The following is a 21,650-nucleotide window of genomic DNA, read 5'->3' on the forward strand; positions in this document are numbered from 1 at the left end:
CATTGTTCAAAGTGTGCTTTGGGTTAATTGTCCTGGTTAAATTGCTCTTAAGTGTCTATGTGCTGGTGCATGGTTGTCTGCCCTGTGATAGACTGGTGACCTTCTTCTCACTCACTGACTGCCACAGATCGGCCCCAAGCCACCATGTCCCTGGCTGGGGTTGGGAGGGTACAGACATTGCATGGACGGCCACTCCAATATGGCATAGAGCATTACAAAAACTTGAGCTTAACTGTGCATAGGAATACTAGAATATTTGTTATTTGAAGTAATTTCTGTTGTGCAGCATCTTTGGAAGACAAGAACACTAACCAGAAGGAAAAACTGTTATAGTCAGGAATTTTAAACAATAAAAAGCATTAGGGTTAATAATGTTAAGCTTTCCTAAGTATACTGGTCCTAATGGTATTACAATCAGCCTAGAAAAGATTGTGTTGTATAATTACTGTGGGTAATTTGAGGCTTTCTTATGCATTGTTCTTTATTAACAGTATTCCAAGCAACTCAGTGAATATTTTTGGATTCCCCAGTATCCCTAAATACTATGCTATCACCAAACCCTAACTGGTGTCATGTTTTACCACATTAATCTCATCTTCCAAAAGTGAGAAGGAAATCTGTTTCAGTAGAATAGTTGATGCAGTAGTGCAGCAGAAGTAGTGGTTGTATTTCAGAACATTTGTGCTGCTTCAAATAGAAGAAAATCGTCAATTTATCCAAGATAAAGTGGTCCTGATCTTTACAAATGTCAAGATTTTCTTTTAGTTTAGTTTAACAGTACTGGGGAACACAATTTATTCTGTTATTTTTTTTTTTCCGTTTTCAAGTTACAACTCCTTTTTCGACCTACAATAAAAAAAATATAATAATTTTTTATTTAAATTGTTATTTTAAAGAAATCTTCTTTTCCATACAAACATTTCAGTTCTAAACTTTAATCGAACCCTTTTTATATGTACTTTAATTATGGTTAATAATTTACATTTGCTTTTCTTCCTAACATTCTCCCAAACCTGTCTTCTGTTCTTTTCTCTTTTTCTTTTTTCTCCAACCCACTCAGACACTCACATTCCACTGTTTCATTTTGCATCTTTAATAACCAGATCGCCTCTGGTCATTGACTTAGAAACAACTTACTATAAGTGTGTTTGACATTTATTACGTATTCAGTCCAGTATTCATAAAAATATAATGTGAATTTTAGCAGAAATGCATGCATATAGATGTGTATGTAAGTAGAATGTAAAAGCATTCAACTCTCTATTATTCCATTGTCTGTTTTTGTTTTTTAATTCAAACTAATATAAAATTGTTTATACATAAATACAGCAGCCACGGGCCTTGGGTCCAAATGCAAAATCTTTATTTACACTGCTGATGCACAGTTATATTGTAGTCTTACGGATACATTTCATTTTCTCAGTCTGGTTTGTTCTGTTCTGCAGTTTTGTGGTCAGGATTGAAGCTATGAACATCTGAGATAAATGTGCTTTAATTCTGCGTTTTAGAACTAGACAGAACTAACAGTCATAAGGAGTTTTTTAAACAGGGACCTCAGCTTGTAAGATAATATGGCAATGACTTTTGTCAGAGGAGATAAATGAAATCACTGGTATTTAAAAGGTAAAATGGAATTACTCTGACAGGACAAATTGAAGAGCAACAATATAAATGGATCACAATGTATATAACAAAATAAATCAGAATTTAGGTTTCAGGTTATTTCTAAACATTTCACTGGTGATATTGAATAGTAAGAACAATCAAAGTTTCACAGTTGTAGCAACTAACAAAACTCCATTATTAAAAAGGTTGGACCATGGTGGCAAAGAGAAAAGTACCGCTTTTAATATTTCAGTCCCGAAATGACCAGGTCTTTGAACTGATCTATTTGGATATTAGGTGTTAAGCAGCTACAGGGGGGAATGAAATGGTTTAACCCAATGTACAAATGTCTGGAATGTTATTAAAGATTTTTTTTCTTCCAGGATTTATTTATTTTTCAGAATGTAGCTAAACATTCAGTGTAAAACAAAAAGTCAATGAACAAAGGAACCTCGTCTAGAGCTAGAATGATGAAGAGACATTTTCAATGTGCTTTTGAGAAGAGAGCACCCTGTGAACAAGTGTACGGAAATATGTTGCTTTTACGTTTGCTAACAAGATATAAATAGAAGATAAAACCAACAAAAAGGTTATGTGGATTTATTTGGATTGCTTTATTATTTTTGTTTCTGAAGTGAGGCAATGCTAACCAGTTTGATGTGTTTTGGAACTATATCAACTGTATTTATTAAATCCACCTTACTAATTTAGATTTTTCCAAATAAAATTCATCCATATATCCATACACCATAGGGTCTCCTCACCAGATTCCAACACTGGAAATCAGCCCTGCACGTAATGGGCCATGTGATCTCCTGGTACTTTTTTGGTCTCAGCTCATTTTAGGTCTCAAGAACCAAGGTTCTACCACAAGGTGCTCGTTGGCGAGCTACCCCCACCCTTCTGTCCTTGCTCCAGTCTGAGCAACATTTGCCTTTTATTATTCCTCAAGATCATTGAACCACTCCCCTGACCCCTTCTATAAGGCCAGTTTGCAAAGGAAGACACTGCCAAGATGTAAATGCTCCTCAGACCCCTCCACCACATTAGGTGGCGATTACTTGGAGGAGATCATAATCTGTTAGTTCTTTAAATAAACTCTTCCTTAGGAAATAGTACAGTGACTGTACTCTTCATTTTCAATACACACGACAATAAATTAATTTAACTTTACCTTATAGAGATGGATATTTATTTGTTTGCATGTTTTAGACACCTTTGTGTCTATTTTTGGATCTAGAAAACTTGCTGTTCATGGTATGTAGAACATCATCACTGGAACAGCAGGTTGTGTCACTGGAGCATTGAATGAAGTCTGATTGATGGCATTGCCGTGTTAGTTTGTGTAACTTGGTTGGAAGTAGATTCATCCTCATCTTATGCAGCTTTTGTTGCCTTTCAAGATGCATAGATGAAAAATGCATCCGTCACTGCAATCCTCAGAATCCTCTTAGTTGATTATTTGTGATTTTCTAACAGACTCTGGTGCAGAAAAAATGTCCGCTCTCCTTTGTGTATAAAGTCTCACAGCTGGCACTGGCATCTTGGCTGACTTGGTTTTGTCTCAATAATTTATTCCCAAATCTTCAAATGTAGCATAATACAGTAAAATCTCTTGACTGCACTGAGTTGGGCATGGTCTGTGTATGAACATAAACCTGAAGATCCAATATGTGTGAACAAAACAGAAGAAGCAGCTTCATTTTTAAAGTTCCTCCACAGAAGCATAAGCTGGTAGATTGTACTTCATTTTGTGTGAACACAAAGTCCAGTATTTTTGCAGAGGAGACAGCAAGTTAATTGAAGATTATGTTCCAGATAACCCCTGAGTGGACCATTTTTCTGTGTTAAACCTCAGCTCTTTGTTGCCCTCTCCTCTTTCCATGTTCCCTTTTACTTCTGTGTTTTCTGTTACCCTTCGATCAAGGTCATAAATACATCCAGAGTCTGTGGCTTCCCTCTGTACGATCACAAACATGACCACTACATCACAGTGTCTCTCTGACACGCAATTTTACTGGAAAGATTATTCCTTTGATGTTGCAATGCGATAGCTCTCAGCAGTCTTGTTTGTCACGTGCTGAGGATTTGTGAAGGTGTCTTATCATGATGCTTATTTTAGACCAAACTTACAAAGATTATCACAGGATTATTGCCTCTTTTCCATGCTCTAAATCTACAGCACTGTCAGTTTATACACCAAAACCCTTTTGATATAGCAAACACTTCCTAACCCCATATTCTAACCCCATGAAGAGTGGCAAGAAAAACACCCTGTTTAAAGAAAGCAATGAGAACTACCATTTCCAGATTGCCACAAGCCATTTAATGAACAAAGCAAACATGTGGAGTAAGGTGTTCTGGTCAGATTTAGACCAACACAGAACCTTTTTGGCCTACATGCCAAACACATTTTGCAGGAAACACTACATGTCACTCTGAAAACATCATCCCCAGCTGTGGAGATTCTTTTTTTTTAACAAAAACGGTAAAGCTTGTTAGAATTTAAAGAAAGACAGATGGAGTTATATACAGGGCAGTTCTGGAAGAAATACTGTAAGATGCTGCTGAAGACTTGAGACAGGGATGGAGGTTCCCCTTCCAACAGAACAAGAAGCCAAGCATACAGTCAATGCTACAATAGAATTGTTGTGATAAAAGCTTACTGAGAATGGTCCAGTCCAAGTTGTCTGGAATCAACCAAGAATTTGAGACAACTCTTTAAAACTGGTGTATACAAACACTCTTAATCCAATCTTACTTAGCTTTAGCTTTTTTGCAAAGAAGAATGAGGAAACCTTTAGCCTCTAGGTGTGCAAAGTCCAAAAGACTTACAGCTGTAAATGTGGTTCCATAGAGAATTGACTCAGGTGGGCTGAATGCAAACACACCACAATTTTTTGATGTTATTTGAAAAAAAAAAAATTGAAAACTAGCTGTTTTCGTCGAATTTGAAATTATGTAGTACCTTGCACTTGTTGGAATAAATGAGTGATGTTTGTCATTATAGATAGAACAATGAAATTAATTATTGCTCTATTCAAATGTCCTCAGTGCCATATTGTTTGTGTATGTAATGACGTGTTATTTTTTGTGTCACATTTGCATTCAAGTGTAATGTGGTGAATGTTGGGATCATTGAAGCTACCAAGGCAGAATAAAAAGTATTTGGGGGTCTGTTTGCTCTTTCTTTAATTGTTCTGAGCCGTTTGTCAGACAGCGGCAGTTCAAACTGGGATCCAGAGCATGTACTGTTCTTGATGATGCCTTTTTTTTCATCGTGGCAGAACAGAATGGGCCCAGATTTGTGAGGTCCTTCCCAAATATGCATTGCAGCACCTTGACAACTTGATGCAGTAAAATGTAGGTTTTCACAATAAATGAGCTAAAATGACGTCAGAGGAGTAGGTATACAGGGAGTTGCATAGCTGTAGAGCTAGCGCTCCATATATTGAGGGTATTAGTCGTTTTATTTAGGCATCCAGGGATCAATTCCTGACTTTGGGACCTATTCTGCATGGCTTCCCCTCTTTTTTCTCGGTTTCCTTTATAATTAATTTAAATAAGGCCAATAGTGCCACATGATCTCGAAAAAAGGAGAGCGTGTGTACAGTAATGTGAGAGAAAACTACTGAGAGTAATTGCTGCTAAACATTTTCGGCAAGATTATAAGGTGGACTTAGTTTGATGTTATCTTACCCATGTTTCTGAGCCCGATTCATTTTCCTCCCACCACAGCGAGGGAAGAGAATGTTGCCACCTTCCGTGGTTCGGAGTACTTCTGTTACGACCTCTCCCAGAACCCGATCCAAAGCAGCAGCGACGAGATCACATTGTCCTTCAAGACGTGGCAACGTAATGGCCTCATCCTGCATACAGGGAAGTCAGCCGACTATGTCAACCTGGCTCTAAAGGACGGTGCGGTCTCCCTCGTCATCAATCTGGGCTCCGGAGCGTTCGAGGCCATCGTAGAGCCGGTCAGTGGGAAATTCAATGACAACTCGTGGCATGATGTGAAAGTGACCCGGAACCTGCGACAGGTAAGGTCCAAGGGTCAGGTAGATTACTCCAAAATTCAGTTAAATTAGAAACCTGTTTTGTTCTGGTTCATCCATCATAACGTTTCAGTTCATTTCATGCTTTGGTTCTCTCCCTCCTTGTTTGTGTGCACAGATGTTACTGTCAAGATGCATGTGATTTATGTGTAATTTTTTTGTAAATTCAAATCTTACCCAACCCACCTTTCTACCAAGCCCACAGGTACTGGACCCGACTTGGTAAACAAACTCCATTGTATGGTAGATATCATTTAACTCATTGCCTTCCTTAGTTTGCCATCTACCTCTTTATTTCCTCCTGTTTGATTTCTGGCTAGGTTTGCAGAAAATGGTACCAACAGAATTAAATGATGACTGGGTTCTGAAGTTTCTAATCACTCACTTGACTCTTCTTTTACGAGCATTGTTTTGCTTAACGTCAACACTATGCATGCTGTATCACTTCTCACCTCACACAACTATTTCTTTCCTTTGGTGACTTTTCTAGACATTTAAGTTCCTGTAAATCAAATCACTTGCTTCTCCATCATTCTTAGCCCCACGCTATAAAAGTGTGGGGTGTCCTGATGGTTTCTGTGAATTAGGAGAAGGGCTCAGTAGCTTTAAAAATAACTGTTAGGTACACACCTGGAAATGAAGGGGCTGGATCTGCACTTTTGGATACACTCACACATTCTCTCAGTTAGAATATTTGTACGTCACAATAGCCACTGTGATGTCTAATTAAATGTCTCCAGATTGGTGTGCTTGGTATCACTGTTAGTTATTGTTATTTAGTATAAAAAAGTAAAGTGTACTACCAAAAACAGCAACCATTAGAATGAGGGGGGATAGTTCTCTGGTAAAAATACTTTGTCACAATAACAAAAATGGTGGATAGCTAAAGTACTACATATCTGAATCTGACTTACCTATGTATATTTGTAGTCAGACTTATCATCAATATGTTTAAAGATTAGTGTACCTAAAATGTCAATAACTAATTTTAAATATATTCATTTTAATCTATTTATATATTTTTTTGTATAAATTAAATCTGTTCGTCTTCTGAAGTCCTTTATGTTGACATTTAGGTTTAAATTTTTATCTTAACAACATGTTTCTCCAGGCTCGAAGTAATATTACCATTTTAGAGCAGCCCAGCCAGAGTCCCAATTTGCATCTGATAGAAAATCTGTTCAGGGAGCAACAAATTAGGGTGATGGTAAGGAGATCTTCAGATCTTAAAGGCAACTGCGGCCCAGGCGAAAAAGTAGACTTCTTGCAATTCCAGCTTCCTACTGCCACATGTTAATATGCTCCCGAGCAAGGCACTTAGCTTCAACTTCCCCACCGATGTGAGTGTGACTGGGTGAATGTGGCTCTAGTGTAAAACGCGTTGAGTGGTCTGTGTGACCAGAAAAGTGCTGTATAAATTCAGTCTATTTACCATTTTACTATTTGAAGCTCATAACCAAAGATAAATTGACAAGATAATTATTAATCATATTGTCTGTGGAGGCCCGCAAAAAGATGGCCAGCAATTATAAGATGGGTTCGATTGCTGTTATTCCAAAAACAATTTTCTTATTGATTGCAAAGAAGGGTTTAAATAAGGATTTTGTTTTAAATAAACTACTAATAAAAACAGATTTTTTTCAAGATTGATACTTTTACATTGTTTTATTACTTTTTGAATGGTGCCTGTCTTATTTCCGATCATAAACAAGCTTCTTTTGTTTTTGAAATACTGAAATAATGATGAAAATACCCCGAGGTATGAACGATAATTTTAGATTTACCTATTCAAACCATACAATATGTTTTCTGTACTAGCATTACACAATCTTTCTACATTTTAAAAACATAAAGTAAACATATCATATAAGCTCATATTCACTGCAGCAATAATAATAGTTTATACAGCATAGGTGGGCAATTTACGTCACACATTTACATAGTAAGAATCACGAGAAGCGATGATGTTTCAGCTCCTTGGAGTTTCTCATCTCTTAGTGGGATTTTAACCACTACTTGAACTAGGTGCCAAGAGATAGTTGGAAGGGGAGCATGCTAGGGGAAAGAGCCAAGGGAAATCAGATTCATTCCAAATAACATCAAATTAAGACCATCTGGTATTTCAGAACAATAATAGTTTGGCAGTTATTTTAGGAAAAAAAAGTTAGTGATTAGAATGCAGTTTCATTTTAAATTTGCTGGTCAGGTAATATAAATCTCTTTTAACAGATAAACTCTGCATTTACAAAATTAGTAGCTACTTAAAACTAATATCTATCTATAGTCTTGTTTCTTTTTATAATACACAACTGTTTAATTGTTTAGAATGTGTTTACAGGTCCTTCTCAAAAAGTAGCATATTGTGATAAAGTTCATTATTTTCTATAATGTAATGATGAAAATTTAACATTCATATATTTTAGATTCATTGCACACTAACTGAAATATTTCAGGTCTTTCATTGTCTTAATATGGATAATTTTGGCATACAGCTCATGAAAACCCAAAATTCCTATCTCACAAAATTAGCATATCATTAAAAGGGTCTCTAAACGAGCTATGAACCTAATCATCTGAATCAACGAGTTAACTCTAAACACCTGCAAAAGATTCCTGAGGCCTTTAAAACTCCCAGCCTGGTTCATCACTCAAAACCCCAATCATGGGTAAGAATGCCAACCTGACTGCTGTCCAGAAGGCCACTATTGACACCCTCAAGCAAGAGGGTAAGACACAGAAAGACATTTCTGAACGAATAGGCTGTTCCCAGAGTGCTGTATCAAGGCACCTCAGTGGGAAGTCTGTGGGAAGGAAAAAGTGTGGCAGAAAACACTGCACAACGAGAAGAGGTGACCGGACCCTGAGGAAGATTGTGGAGAAGGGCCGATTCCAGACCTTGGGGGACCTACGGAACCAGTGGACTGAGTCTGGAGTAGAAACATCCAGAGCCACCGTGCACAGGCGTGTGCAGGAAATGGGCTACAGAGAAGCAGCACTGGACTGTTGCTCATCCAAAGTACTTTTTTCGGATGAAAGCAAATTCTGCATGTCTTTCGGAAATCAAGGTGCCAGAGTCTGGAGGAAGACTGGGGAGAAGGAAATGCCAAAATGCCAGAAGTCCAGTGTCAAGAACCCACAGTCAGTGATGGTCTGGGGTGCCGTGTCAGCTGCTGGTGTTGGTCCACTGTGTTTTATCAAGGGCAGGGTCAATGCAGCTAGCTATCAGGAGATTTTGGAGCACTTCATGCTTCCATCTGCTGAAAAGATTTATGGAGATGAAGATTTCATTTTTCAGCACGACCTGGCACCTGCTCACAGTGCCAAAACCACTGGTAAATGGTTTACTGACCATGGTATCACTGTGCTCAATTGGCCTGCCAACTCTCCTGACCTGAACCCCATAGAGAATCTGTGGGATATTGTGAAGAGAACGTTGAGAGACTCAAGACCCAACACTCTGGATGAGGTAAAGGCCACTATCGAAGCATCCTGGGCCTCCATAAGACCTCAGTGCCACAGGCTGATTGCCTCCATGCCACGCCGCATTGAAGCAGTCATTTCTGCAAAAGGATTCCCGACCAAGTGTTCAGCGCATAACTGTACATGATTATTTGAAGGTTGACGTTTTTTGTATTAAAAACACTTTTCTTTTATTGGTTGGATGAAATATGCTAATTTTGTGAGATAGGAATTTTGGGTTTTCATGAGCTGTATGCCAAAATCATCCGTATTACGACAATGAAAGACCTGAAATATTCCAGTTAGTGTGCAATGAATCTAAAATATATGAATGTTAAATTTTCATCATGACATTATGGAAAATAATGAACTTTATCACAATATGCTAATTATTTGAGAAGGACCTGTATTTGCTTTTGCGTTGAATCAGGAAACAGAATAAAGAAGTCAATTTAGGTAAATGTCCATGTAGGTACCATGAAACCGGTTTTTTATAATAAAATAAATCACACCTGTATGGCAGTGCAGATTTTATTGGTTATTTATTTTTCCTGTGTGCCCTGCAGTGTGGACCTGTTTCTGGTCCTTCTTTGTCCTGCATGTTTGCATTACTTTACATCTTTCAGTCAACTCGTGTTCATGTGTTCTTGTGTTCAATTGAATCAGATTAATTTACATTGACAAGTTGCATCTATTAACCTGAAGAATTGTTCTGTTTGTCCCCTCATGGTTGTCAGGTGACGATATCTGTGGATGGGATTCTGACCACCACGGGTTACACCCAGGAGGACTACACCATGCTGGGATCAGATGACTTCTTCTATGTGGGTGGGAGCCCCAGCACAGCCGACCTGCCGGGATCTCCAGTTAGCAACAACTTCATGGGCTGTCTCAAGGAGGTAATGTAGCATAGTTGCTGAGAAAAAATGTGTTCCTGCTGTATTTTAATCAGGTTGAAAAAACTCTGTAAGCTCGTTGTCCAACATAGATGCACTGCCATCTATGTGGAAATGCACTTCAGCCTGTTAGTTTAATAGAGACATGGTTGAATTCATGACTTTTCCTGAGTATTGCTATGCAGATTTGGAACGGGTGAAAATGCAGATAAATAGAAACCATAGAAACAAAAAAATATCCTACAAAGTTTGTTAAACTTGACAAAGGAGACAGTTGATTCGAAAATAGTCATGATAATAAACATACATACTAAACCAGTCCCACTATGAAGCTTCCATACACCCTTCATTGACATGTATTTTGTATTAATTTGGGGCTTTTAGTGATTCATTTGAGCAGTTCTTTCTCATTTATGGAATGATTGTATGTCATACAACACTACTTTGTAAAAAGCAGGGATCTGGGACACAAGTTTGAATTGATTAGTCAAATTTACACCTACAGGCTCAAATATACCACCACCACCAATATTTAGTTAAATGTTCCTAAGCAAATTGCACCTCTGTCACAAGCCTATGTAGCCATCAATACACTTCTGAAATCACTTTGGAATCATGTGGGTCCACTCTTCTTCATACAGTTAGTAGAGTTTAGAATAATTCATTTCCTGACACAGACATGGCTATTAAGCTTAGTCTATACAGTTTCAGTAGTGTTGAGGTTAGGCCTTTGGGTAGATCATTATGGAAGCTCAATGTTTAGCCAGCTTTATCTATTTCAACGCCAGTCTGGAGTGTTTGGAATCATTTGGGATCAATTGGAGGTTCACCCCATTGTTTTTTGTCAATCTAGCTGTTCCATGAACTTTGGACAACGTACCAGTGACATTGGCAGCCTGATAAAATGCTAAAACCACCATTGTTGACAATTGGGATGGTCTTCGTGGATCTAAAAGCCACACTTTGACTCCTCTAAACAGAATTCTTGTTATTGAGGTAAAATAGGTCAATCTTTGTCTTGTTTGACCAGAAAGCACTTGGCTTTTAAATGTGGACAGTTCAAGTATTTCAGTCCTAGGTATTGAAGGTATTAATTTTTTTCTTGGTGGGCACCTCTCAGTCCATATTGATGCTAAATTGGCCTCACTGTGGACAGCTAATAAGTTCCTGGAAATTTCCTGAAGATCCTAATCAAATTTGTATCATCTCAAAGTAATACCCTTAAATCTTCACAGGATTTATTGCCTTTTCCCATTGTTGTGAGTTTTTGGTCATTACAGTGAGCGCTGTCAAACAAAGCTGCAGGTGCATTCAATTTACTAACACTTACCAGAGGACAACAGGACTTGGTCTTGTCAAGTTCAAAGACATTCTAGAACCTTTAACACCACTCATTAAATTATTTAAGAGAATGTTATGTTTTTTCACCCTGTGTGTAAGGGTTTCTAATTTTAGTTAATGTACCCTCCTTGAACCGCCACCTTAACATGGTGGAGGGGTTTGAGTGCTCAAATGATCCTAGAGGCTATGTTGTCTGGGGCCTAAATGGCCCTGGTAGGGTCTCCCATGGCAAACAGGCTCTAGGTGATGGGTCAGACAAAGAGTGGTTCAAGAATCCCTCATGAGGACCAAAATATCGAGGCACGTGACGTCACCCGGTACGGCGGAGCCGGGGTCCCACCCTGGAGCCAGGCCTGGGGTCGGGACTCGTCGGAGAGCGCCTGGTGGCCGGGTTGCTCCTCGTGGGACCCGGCCGGGCCAAGCCTGAACGAGAGACGCGAGGCCATCCCCCAGTGGGCCCACCACCTGCAGGGGGAACCGTGAGGGACCGGTGCAAAGAGGATTGGGTGGCGGACGAAGGTGGAGACCTCAGCGGCCCAATCCCCGGATGCTTAGGCTGGCTCTAGGGACGTGGAATGTCACCTCGCTGGGGGAGAAGGAGCCTGAGCTTGTGCGGGAGGTCGAGAGATATCGACTAGAATTAGTCGGGCTCGCCTCCACGCACAGCGTGGGCTTTGGACCCCATCTCCTTGAGAGGGGTTGGACTCTCTTCTACTCTGGAGTGGCCCACGGGGAGAGGCGGCGGGCTGGTGTGGGTTTGCTTGTTGCCCCACAGCTCAGCCGTCTCGTGTTGGGGTTTACCCCAGTGGATGAGAGGGTCGCATCCCTGCGCCTTCGGGTTGGGGAGAGGTCTCTGACTATCATTTCAGCCTACGGGCCGAGTGGTAATGCAGAGTACCCGGCCTTCTTGGCATTCCTGTCGGGGGTGCCGGATAGTGCCCCTCCCGGGGACTCCATTATTCTGCTGGGGAACTTCAACGCCCACGTGGGGAACGACAGTGACACTTGGAGAGGCGTGATCGGGAGGAATGGCCTCCCCGATCTGAATCCGAGTGGTGTTTTGTTATTGGACTTCTGTGCTAGTCACGCATTGTCCATAATGAACAGCATGTTCAAACATAAGGGTGTCCATCAGTGCACTTGGCACCAGGACACCCTAGGCAGGAGGTCGATGATCGACTTTGTTGTCGTATCATCAGACCTCCGGCCGCATGTTTTGGACACTCGGGTGAAGAGAGGGGCTGAGCTGTCCACTGATCACCACCTGGTGGTGAGTTGGATTCGCTGGAGGAGGAGAAAGCCGGACAGACTTGGCAGGCCCAAGCGCATAGTAAGGGTCTGCTGGGAACGCCTGGCGGAGCCCTCTGCCAGGGATATATTCAACTCCCAGCTCCGGGAGAGCTTCGACCAGATCCCGGGGGATGTTGGAGACATAGAGTCCGAGTGGACCATGTTCTCCGCATCTATTGTCGATGCTGCTTCCCGTAGCTGCGGCCGTGAGGTCTGCGGTGCCTGTCGCGGCGGCAATCCCAGAACGCGGTGGTGGACCCTGGCAGTAAGGGATGCTGTCAAGCTGAAGAAGGAGTCCTATCGGCTGTGGTTGGCTTGTGGGACTCCTGAGGCGGCTGACGGGTACCATGAGGCCAGGCGTGCTGCAGCCCGGGCTGTGGCAGAGGCAAAAACTCGGGCTTGGGAGGAGTTCGGTGAGGCCATGGAGAAGGACTACCGGTTGGCCACGAAGCGATTCTGGCAAACCGTCCGGCGCCTCAGGAGGGGGAAGCAGTGCTTCGCCAACACTGTTTATAGTGGGGGTGGGAGACTGCTGACCTCGACTGAGGACATTATCGGGCGGTGGAAGGAGTACTTCGAGGATCTCCTCAATCCTGCCATCACGCATTCCGTGGTGGAAACAGAGGCTGGGGACTCGGGGTTGGACTCTTTCATCACCCAGGCTGAAGTCACCGAGGTGGTTAAAAAGCTCCGCGGTGGCAAGGCTTCGGGGGTAGATGAGATCCGCCCTGAGTACCTCAAGTCTCTGGATGTTGTAGGGCTGTCATGGTTGACACGCCTCTTCAACATTGCGTTGCGGTCGGGGACAGTGCCTCTGGACTGGCAGTCTGGGGTGGTGGTCCACCCTCCGGTCCCACCTTCATAAGAAGGGGGACCGGAGGGTGTGTTCCAACTACAGGGGGATCACACTCCTCAGCCTCCCTGGTAAGGCCTACGCCAGGGTATTGGAGAGGAGAGTCTGGCCGATAGTCGAACCTCGGCTTCAGGAGGAGCAGTGTGGTTTTCGTCGTTCTAGGCACAGTCAAGGGCCGGAGGGGGTCTGGTTTGGGGACCAGTGGATTTCGTCTCTTCTTTTTGCAGATGACGTGGCATGCGCTGTGGCGGTTCACAGCCGAGTGTGAAGCGGCTGGGATGAGGATCAGCTCCTCCAAGTCCGAGGCCATGGTTCTCAACTGGAAAAGGGTGGCTTGTCCTCTTCAGGTTGGAGGGGAGTTCCTGGTTCAAGTGGAGGAGTTTAAGTATCTCGGGGTCTTGTTCACGAGTGAGGGAAGAATGGAGCGGGAGATCGACAGACGGATCGGTGCGGCTGCCACAGTAATGGGGGCACTGTGCCGGTCCGTTGTGGTGAAGAGAGAGCTGAGCCGAAAAGCAAAGCTCTCAATTTACCGGTCGGTCTACGTTCCTACCCTCACCTATGGCCTTGAACTTTGGGTCATGACCGAAAGAACGAGATCTTCCTCCGTAGGGTGGCCGGGCACTCCCTTAGAGATAGGGTGAGGAGCTCGGCCATCTGGGAGGGGCTCGGAGTAGAGCCGCTGCTCCTCCACATCGAGAGGAGCCAGTTGAGGTAGCTCGGACATCTACAGTATACCGGATGCCTCCTGGACGCCTTCCTCGGGAAGTGTTCCAGGCACGTCCCACTGGGAGGAGGCCCAGGGGACGGCCCAGGACACGCTGGAGGGACTATGTCTCTCGGCTGGCCTGGGAACGCCTTGAGCTCCCCCTGGAGGAGCTGGAGGAGGTGTCTGGAGAGAGGGACGTCTGGGCATCTCTGCTGAGTCTGCTGCCCCCGCGACCCGGTCCCGGATAAGCGGAAGACGACGAGTACGACGTGTACGAGTACCTGAAGGCACCATGAAAGCTTTGATGCACAAATGAATCAGGGTTCACAGGCTGTGGTTTAACCCATTGGTAAGATTTTTCAGATATTTGTTTTTATTACTGACAATTTTGTTCAGGAAGTATAACTGAGCCTTCGAACTAAAGGAAAGGTCTCCCTCACGTATAATATACTAGACACCATATTGAACATGCTAACATTGCAAGCTTAAAAAAAGATGATTTTTTTCCAGTTTTGTATTTTTTTGTCTCATACTATTAAACCCAAGTATTAGCTCGGCTGTAAAAGAGGCTTTTAAAGGTTACTGCATCCTGATACCAATACCCTGGACGTGAAACTTGGCTCTGAGAGTTACCACACACAAACACACACCCACGTGCAGACAAATATATTTCTCCCTGAAGCTCATGATGTCATATCTTTGCACTTAAGCAGAGCCAGTGGAGTGCACTGTGACTGCAGGGGCTTGGCTTTCTCCATCTCACACACACACGCACACACACACCACCACACTGAGTGTACAGCATCATATGGCTGCAGTGTGATGGAGGAAGTGGCGCAGCAGCCATTTAATCCCCCTCTGGCCTACTTCCTGCTCTGTGGCACGCTGGGCCTGTTTCAGTTCTCTGCACCACCCACTCCCACTCCTGTCAAGCATGTGCATGGACACACACAAATATGCACAGATAATTAGAGACTTGTATATTTGTGCATGCACTGATTCATGAACCACAGAATCGAATATGAAAAGTGGTGTCACACGAAGAAAATGAGGCAAACATGTTTTTTCTTTGATTTGATGTGCACACAAGCAAAATTCATTAACATACAATGAATGAGTATAAGAATGCACAATGCTGCAGTGTAATCTCCTGGAAAATGTGCTGCTATTTCAGGTTTCTTGTTCACATTTTTTATATTTGTAGATGCATACGGTTTGTCTTTTTATGACTTCAGAATAGAGCCCATTCCGCCCCTTGGACTTATATCTATTCCTCTGGCACACACTCAATGCTCTCAACAAATCCGGCCAAAAACGTTTAAAAACCTAGAACTCAACTGTAAGCTTAACAACAGCAAGTCTACATTTACTGTCTATATTTTATTGCAACGTCCTGTGTATTGGATAATACATTATTTCCAAGTAGTTTAAGTTTTTAAAAACAGACGCTCAGCTCACGTCTGTGAAAGTATTCTTAGTAGGCTTAGACCTAGATCTACCCCAAGCACCAGCCTAAAGATGACCTTTGTCTTTATTTTTCCTCTGTTCATCCCAATTTGTGATGTGACCGGTCAATTTATCTTTTTTAATCTTGTTTCCTTGTCTCCATTTGCAAAAGTTCATAAAAACATAATTTTGTTCAAAGAAAATCCTTCGTACCATTGCTCGAGTTGCAGTGTGTGGTTATCACTCTGTTTCAGAATCAGAATCAGAATCAGAAAAGCTTTATTGCCAAGTACGTTTTTGGACATACAAGGAATTTGTTTTGGCGTAGTCGGTGCAATACAGTACAAATTAAACAGTACAAACATATCTACAATATAATATAAATATAAGTGCACAGTTTTAAGTGAGTGAGAGTAAATATAGAGCAGTATAAGATGCAAGAGCAATACAACAGTGCAGGTGATCATTGTGCAAGTAAAGCAGTGCAAGTAAGCAGGAGTCCAAGCTGAGCGTTAATGTAACGCATAGAGTTACAGGTTACAAGTGTCCTGTCAGCAAGAAAAGGGGGGGTGTGGGGGAAAGGGAGAGTGTCAGTGTGGTTTCCGGGCTTTGTTAACCAGGCTGGTGGCAGATGGGAAAAAACTGTTCTTGTGGCGTGAGGTTTTGGTCCGGATGGACCGCAGCCTCCTGCCAGAGGGGAGAGTCTCAAAGAGTCTGTGACCGGGGTGGGAGGGATCAGCCAGAATCTTCCCTGCCCGCTTCAGGGTCCTGGAGGTGTACAGTTCCTGGAGCGACAGTAGACTGCAGCCAATCACCTTCTCAGCAGACCGAATGACACGCTGCAGCCTGCCCTTATCCTTGGCTGTAGCAGCGGCATACCAGATGGTGATGGAGGAGGTGAGGATGGATTCAATGATGGCTGTGTAGAAGTGCACCATCATAGTCTTTGGCAGGTTGAATTTCTTCAGCTGCCGCAGGAAGAACATCCTCTGCTGGGCTTTCTTGATGAGGGAGCTGATGTTTGGCTCCCACTTGAGATCCTGGGAGATGATGGTTCCCAGGAAGCGGAAAGATTCCACAGTGTCAATTGTGGAGTCACAGAGGGTGATGGGGGCAGGTGGGGCTGGGTTCTGCCTGAAGTTCACAACCATCTCCACTGTCTTTAGAGCGTTGAGCTCAAGGCTGTTCTGGCTGCACCAGTCCAACAGATGGTCCACCTCCCATCTGTATGCGGACTCGTCACCATCAGAGATGAGTCCGATCAGGGTGGTGTCGTCCGCAAACTTCAGAAGCTTGACAGACTGGTGACTGGAGGTGCAGCTGTTGGTGTACAGGGAGAAGAGCAGAGGAGAGAGAACACAGCCTTGGGGGGAACCGGTGCTGATGGTCAGGGAGTCAGAGACGTGCTTCCCCAGCCTCACGCGCTGCTTCCTGTCAGACAGGAAGTCAGTGATCCACCTGCAGGTGGAGTCGGGCACACTCAGCTGGGAGAGCTTCTCCTGTAGCAGAACTGGGACGATGGTGTTGAAGGCAGAGCTGAAATCCACAAACAGGATCCTGGCATAGGTTCCTGTGGAGTCCAGGTGCCGGAGGATGAAGTGAAGGGCTAGGTTGACTGCATCATCTACAGACCTGTTGGCTCTGTAGGCAAACTGCAGGGGGTCAAGGAGGGGGTCGGTGATGTCTTTTAGGTGTGAGAGCACAAGGCGCTCAAAGGACTTCATCACCACAGAGGTCAGGGCGACGGGTCTGAAGTCATTAAGCCCTGTGGTCCTTGGCTTCTTGGGAACAGGGACGATGGTGGAGGACTTGAAGCAGGCTGGCACATGACATGTCTCCAGTGAGGTGTTAAAAATGTCTGTGAAGACTGGAGACAGCTGAGGCTGGCTGGTGAGACAGAATCCGGACCAGCAGCTTTCCGGGGGTTCTGTCTCCTGAAGAGTTTGTTGACGTCCCTCTCCTGGATGGAAAGAGCCGTCCTCGGCGTGGGTAGGGGGCTGGTGGGGGGGAACTTCAGGGTGGGGGTTGGAGGTGCCAAGGCCCCTCTTGAGGTTGGGGAGGTGGGGGTGGTGGATTGTGGCTGCAGCTGTTGGGGGGCGTCGTGGGAGATGGTTGCAGGACTGTCCCTTTGTCTTTCAAAGCGGCAGTAGAACTCGTTCAGGTCGTTGGCGAGGCGTCGGTCGTTGATGGAGTGGGGGGCTTTCGGCTTGTAGTTGGTGATTTGCTTGAGCCCTTTCCAGACAGACGCAGAGTCGTTGGCTGAGAACTGGTTTTGGAGCTTCTCAGAGTACAGTCGTTTGGCCTCTTTCACTGCCTTGCCAAACTTGTACTTTGCCTCTCTGTATATGTCTTTGTCCCCACTCCTGAAGGCCTCCTCCTTATCCAGTCTTAACCTTCTGAGTTTAGCTGTAAACCAGGGTTTGTCGTTGTTGTAACTCACCCTGGTGCATGATGGTACACAGCTGTCCTCACAGAAGCTGATGTAGGAAGTCACAGCCTCTGTGTACTCGTCCAGACTGTTGGTAGTAGTCCTGAACACATCCCAGTCTGTACAGCCTAAACACGCCTGGAGATTCTCCACAGCCTCCCTGCTCCACTTCCTTGTCGTCCTCACAACAGGTTTGCAGAGCTTTAGTTTCTGCCTGTATGCAGGAATCAGGTGGACCATGATGTGGTCGGATTGGCCCAGTGCAGCACGTGGGACGGCGTGATAAGCGTCTGGCATGTTCCTTCCCAAACATGAAGTTAGCTGACATACTATTGCAACCACCAAATGTTTTAAATATTGCAAATAATGCAGAGTTCTCCTCAGTTATTACTATAATGATCTGAAATAACTTTCCATGCTTTGTGTGGACAAAACATAAATGTAATCTTGTATTTTCTCCTTTCCAACACTATTCCAAGTATTTTATACACAACTCAATACATTTTTATGAGCATTTCAAACAACTTTTGTTCCCAATTAAGAGCTGTTGCCCTGGTTAGCATTCCTGAAGCCGTTGCAATAGTTGATTCTCTATGTGCTTTCTGAACTGTAAATATTCTTACCTTTTGTCAATAAGCTGCCAACATTTGATATGTATATTTTAATTTTATTAAGACCCATTTCTTTAGCTGTAAGCTTAAAATTACTAAAATCAGTCAAAATGAAACATGCAGAAACACAGGAAATGCTGGATTGATGCATTGATCTGTAGCTTTAGCCCTGTCCAATCCAAGAAAGAAGTGATAATCAGATCCTATATTGGATTGGATCAGACCCATCTCTGATACTAATTATACTTAAAGACAGATTTTATCAATAATTTCTTACGTTCATTTTTTATCTTATCATCCCATTGTAAACCAACAAATGAGCAAACTTTTTGATATTTTTGGAAAGGAATTATATTGTGACTTTACCTTAAATTTAAGCTGCAATTCAGTCAATGCAAAGTTATTTTAATTACAGATAATATAGATGTGATGCTCAGAAAGCTTTTGTAAAATTTATATTAAATCACTCAGTCTGGTTCAAGTCTAAAAATTATTCCACCAGGAGGAATCTGAAATGTAAGTAAATTGTTTGAATTATTAAAACATAATTAGTAAATCAGAGTATATTTGCATATTTTTACATGCCGTTTTTTCCCAATAGAAAAAAATGAGTCCTGGATAAAAATAAAGATCATGCACTGAGAACTTAAATGATAACGCATACATTATTTAGACTGTAGAAAGCAAGTAAAAATACATCTTGACTTCAAAGTTTTTGCAGATTCAGCTTGCAGATGTCCTTATTTATTGTACAATCATCCATAATGGTTTTTGTTCGGTCAGTTTCCTCTCCTCCCCAAAACAAATAAAAAACCTATGTGCATTAATCTGAGTACCCACTCCCAGTCAGAACCCCACCCAGCCACCCACACATCTGCAGCATCCACCAGTTCCCCTTAGTCTACAGGCTGGCACCTCCTTGTTCTCCTCTCCCCGCCATTAGGGCTAATTTCCCTTCTGCCGGTGCTCTTGTCCTCGCCATCCGCTGTGCAGGATAACGGATAAATGTTTTGTTACCATGGTACCAGGTGCTGGTTGCCCTTGGTAGCTCCTTCGGCTGGCCGGCCCGTGATTATTATGCCTTTCATAACCAGCAATTACAAAAAAAGCCTACATCTCCGAGCCTACAAAATACATAATGGCCTACAATAACACATAATTGCTGTAATTGTGGTTGTCATTACACCTCCATCAGCCACTCGTATGGAGGCCTCTGGCTGTGGAGCGTATACTGTCACCAACAAAGAAACACAAAGAAGGAGTTCACGGGCCGGATAGTGACTACAAGCAGAAAAGAGACAATTGCTGGCTGTTGTCTGATGACTCTTCCTTCACCACATTGATTTATTATTATTTTACCATATTTATTTTACCATTTATTCATCGTTTCTATGTTGAAAGGGCTTCATATAATATTTTTTACTCTGCTGAATTACACCCTATCCAACTAAAGTTAATTAGCTTATACCTTTATTGACTTAAAAAAAAACATACAATTAACAGATTAACTGGAATAAACATGCCATGAACTCAACTTTAAGATCAATTATAAACAGTGGGTGACAGTACATTACCAGTGGCACAGGTACTGAGTGTTAGGTAAAAATTACTCGTTTTTTACTAAAGGATGTGCTTAGATTTTAACATGATTTTTAACATGATTTTTAACATCTGGTTTAAACCGCAGATTTCTTAGATTGCAACATTACAGTCATGCTAAACGTTTTTTGCTTCAGCTTTTTGAGATTTTTTTTTTTCAGCCTATCATTCACCCAAAAAATATAAAAAAAATACTTCATTTAATATCAAATAAATCAGCACCAGATGATTACTTCATTCTTTGGGCAGAATTGAGACAAACCTAAGTACTTGAATAAGATGCACACAAGGTGGCTTGATTAGTTGCTCCACAGATGTCACATTTTAGCTCTCACCTTTTCTTTTCTAGATGTCTCAAACAATTAGCAGGAGGATTCATCAGAGAAAATAACTTTGCACCTACATAGTTTCAGTCTGTCCTTTTATTTTTACTGGACAGAAGTGACTTCTTTGCTGTTCTTCTACCCCAAATGTCTCTCACACCCACCTGCTGGCAGTGCTGAGTAAGCTCTGCACTGGCACAAACAATGTCCGCAGGAGAAAATGATCCAGCAGACTCTCCAGCATCCTGAAGCCTTTTTCAGTGCAACTGTACCTTTTTGTTTAAAGTTGGTGATCTAAAAAAAAAAAAACTGGCAGTTTCATGCATGTGAGGCCATTGTAAAATAAAACAAAGATGGCCGCATGCAATTTTTGGAGGTAACAATTGCCAATGATTTGAAGATTTAGAGTTATTTAATCAGTCAAATTAAAGAGTGGAGTGCTTCACAGCTTCACAGCTTCACTGGTGCTAATGATAAGATTGTACTGTGTGCTGAAAAAAGTTAGGTGGCCACAAAAAGGAGAAATTAGTGTAAGATGAGTTTTTATTAGAAAGTAAGTAAGTAGAAAACTTTGCAATTTTTATTCGATCACTTTGTACACTAATCTAAAAATAATGTGATCTCTCAGCACAAACACTAAAGCTGCACAGGTTGCAAAATGCAATCTCTGTTGATACATGAAAGTTTGACCTCAAATCTAAGATGACCTCTTTGTCAGAACAACTGTCAACATCATATAAAAAGAATGTAAAACGGGATCAAAACTTGCTCAGCAGAGGCTCAGGTAGGCACTGAGAAGCGTCAGAAAAACACTGAGGAAGAGCAACTCTGCAGAGCTGTATTTGGATAATAATCTGAGTCTTTCAGTTAAAGTAGCCTCAGTACTTAATCACCAGTGTTTTAAATCAGATCCAGCCTGAATAATACACCGAAGTGTCCATGTACTTAGAGCTTGTCTCCATCAAATGAAACAAATCAGTTTGTGAAGGTGCCATCATTTTTACTTGACTGACTAAGTGGGTTACGGGCTCATGT

General features: G+C 42.5%; 1 protein-coding gene across 1 annotated transcript in view; it reads left to right on the forward strand.

The window, feature by feature from the left end:
* The window catches only part of nrxn3a (neurexin 3a), a 195,252-nt gene that overhangs the window by 91,660 nt on the left and 81,942 nt on the right, over window positions 1-21,650 (forward strand). Inside the window, 2 exon segments of the mRNA XM_047344991.1 lie at window positions 5,344-5,645; window positions 9,857-10,018. Coding sequence (XP_047200947.1) covers window positions 5,344-5,645; window positions 9,857-10,018 — 464 coding nt within the window.

Source organism: Girardinichthys multiradiatus, chromosome 19, assembly GCF_021462225.1.
Source record: "Girardinichthys multiradiatus isolate DD_20200921_A chromosome 19, DD_fGirMul_XY1, whole genome shotgun sequence".
NCBI lineage: Eukaryota > Metazoa > Chordata > Actinopteri > Cyprinodontiformes > Goodeidae > Girardinichthys > Girardinichthys multiradiatus.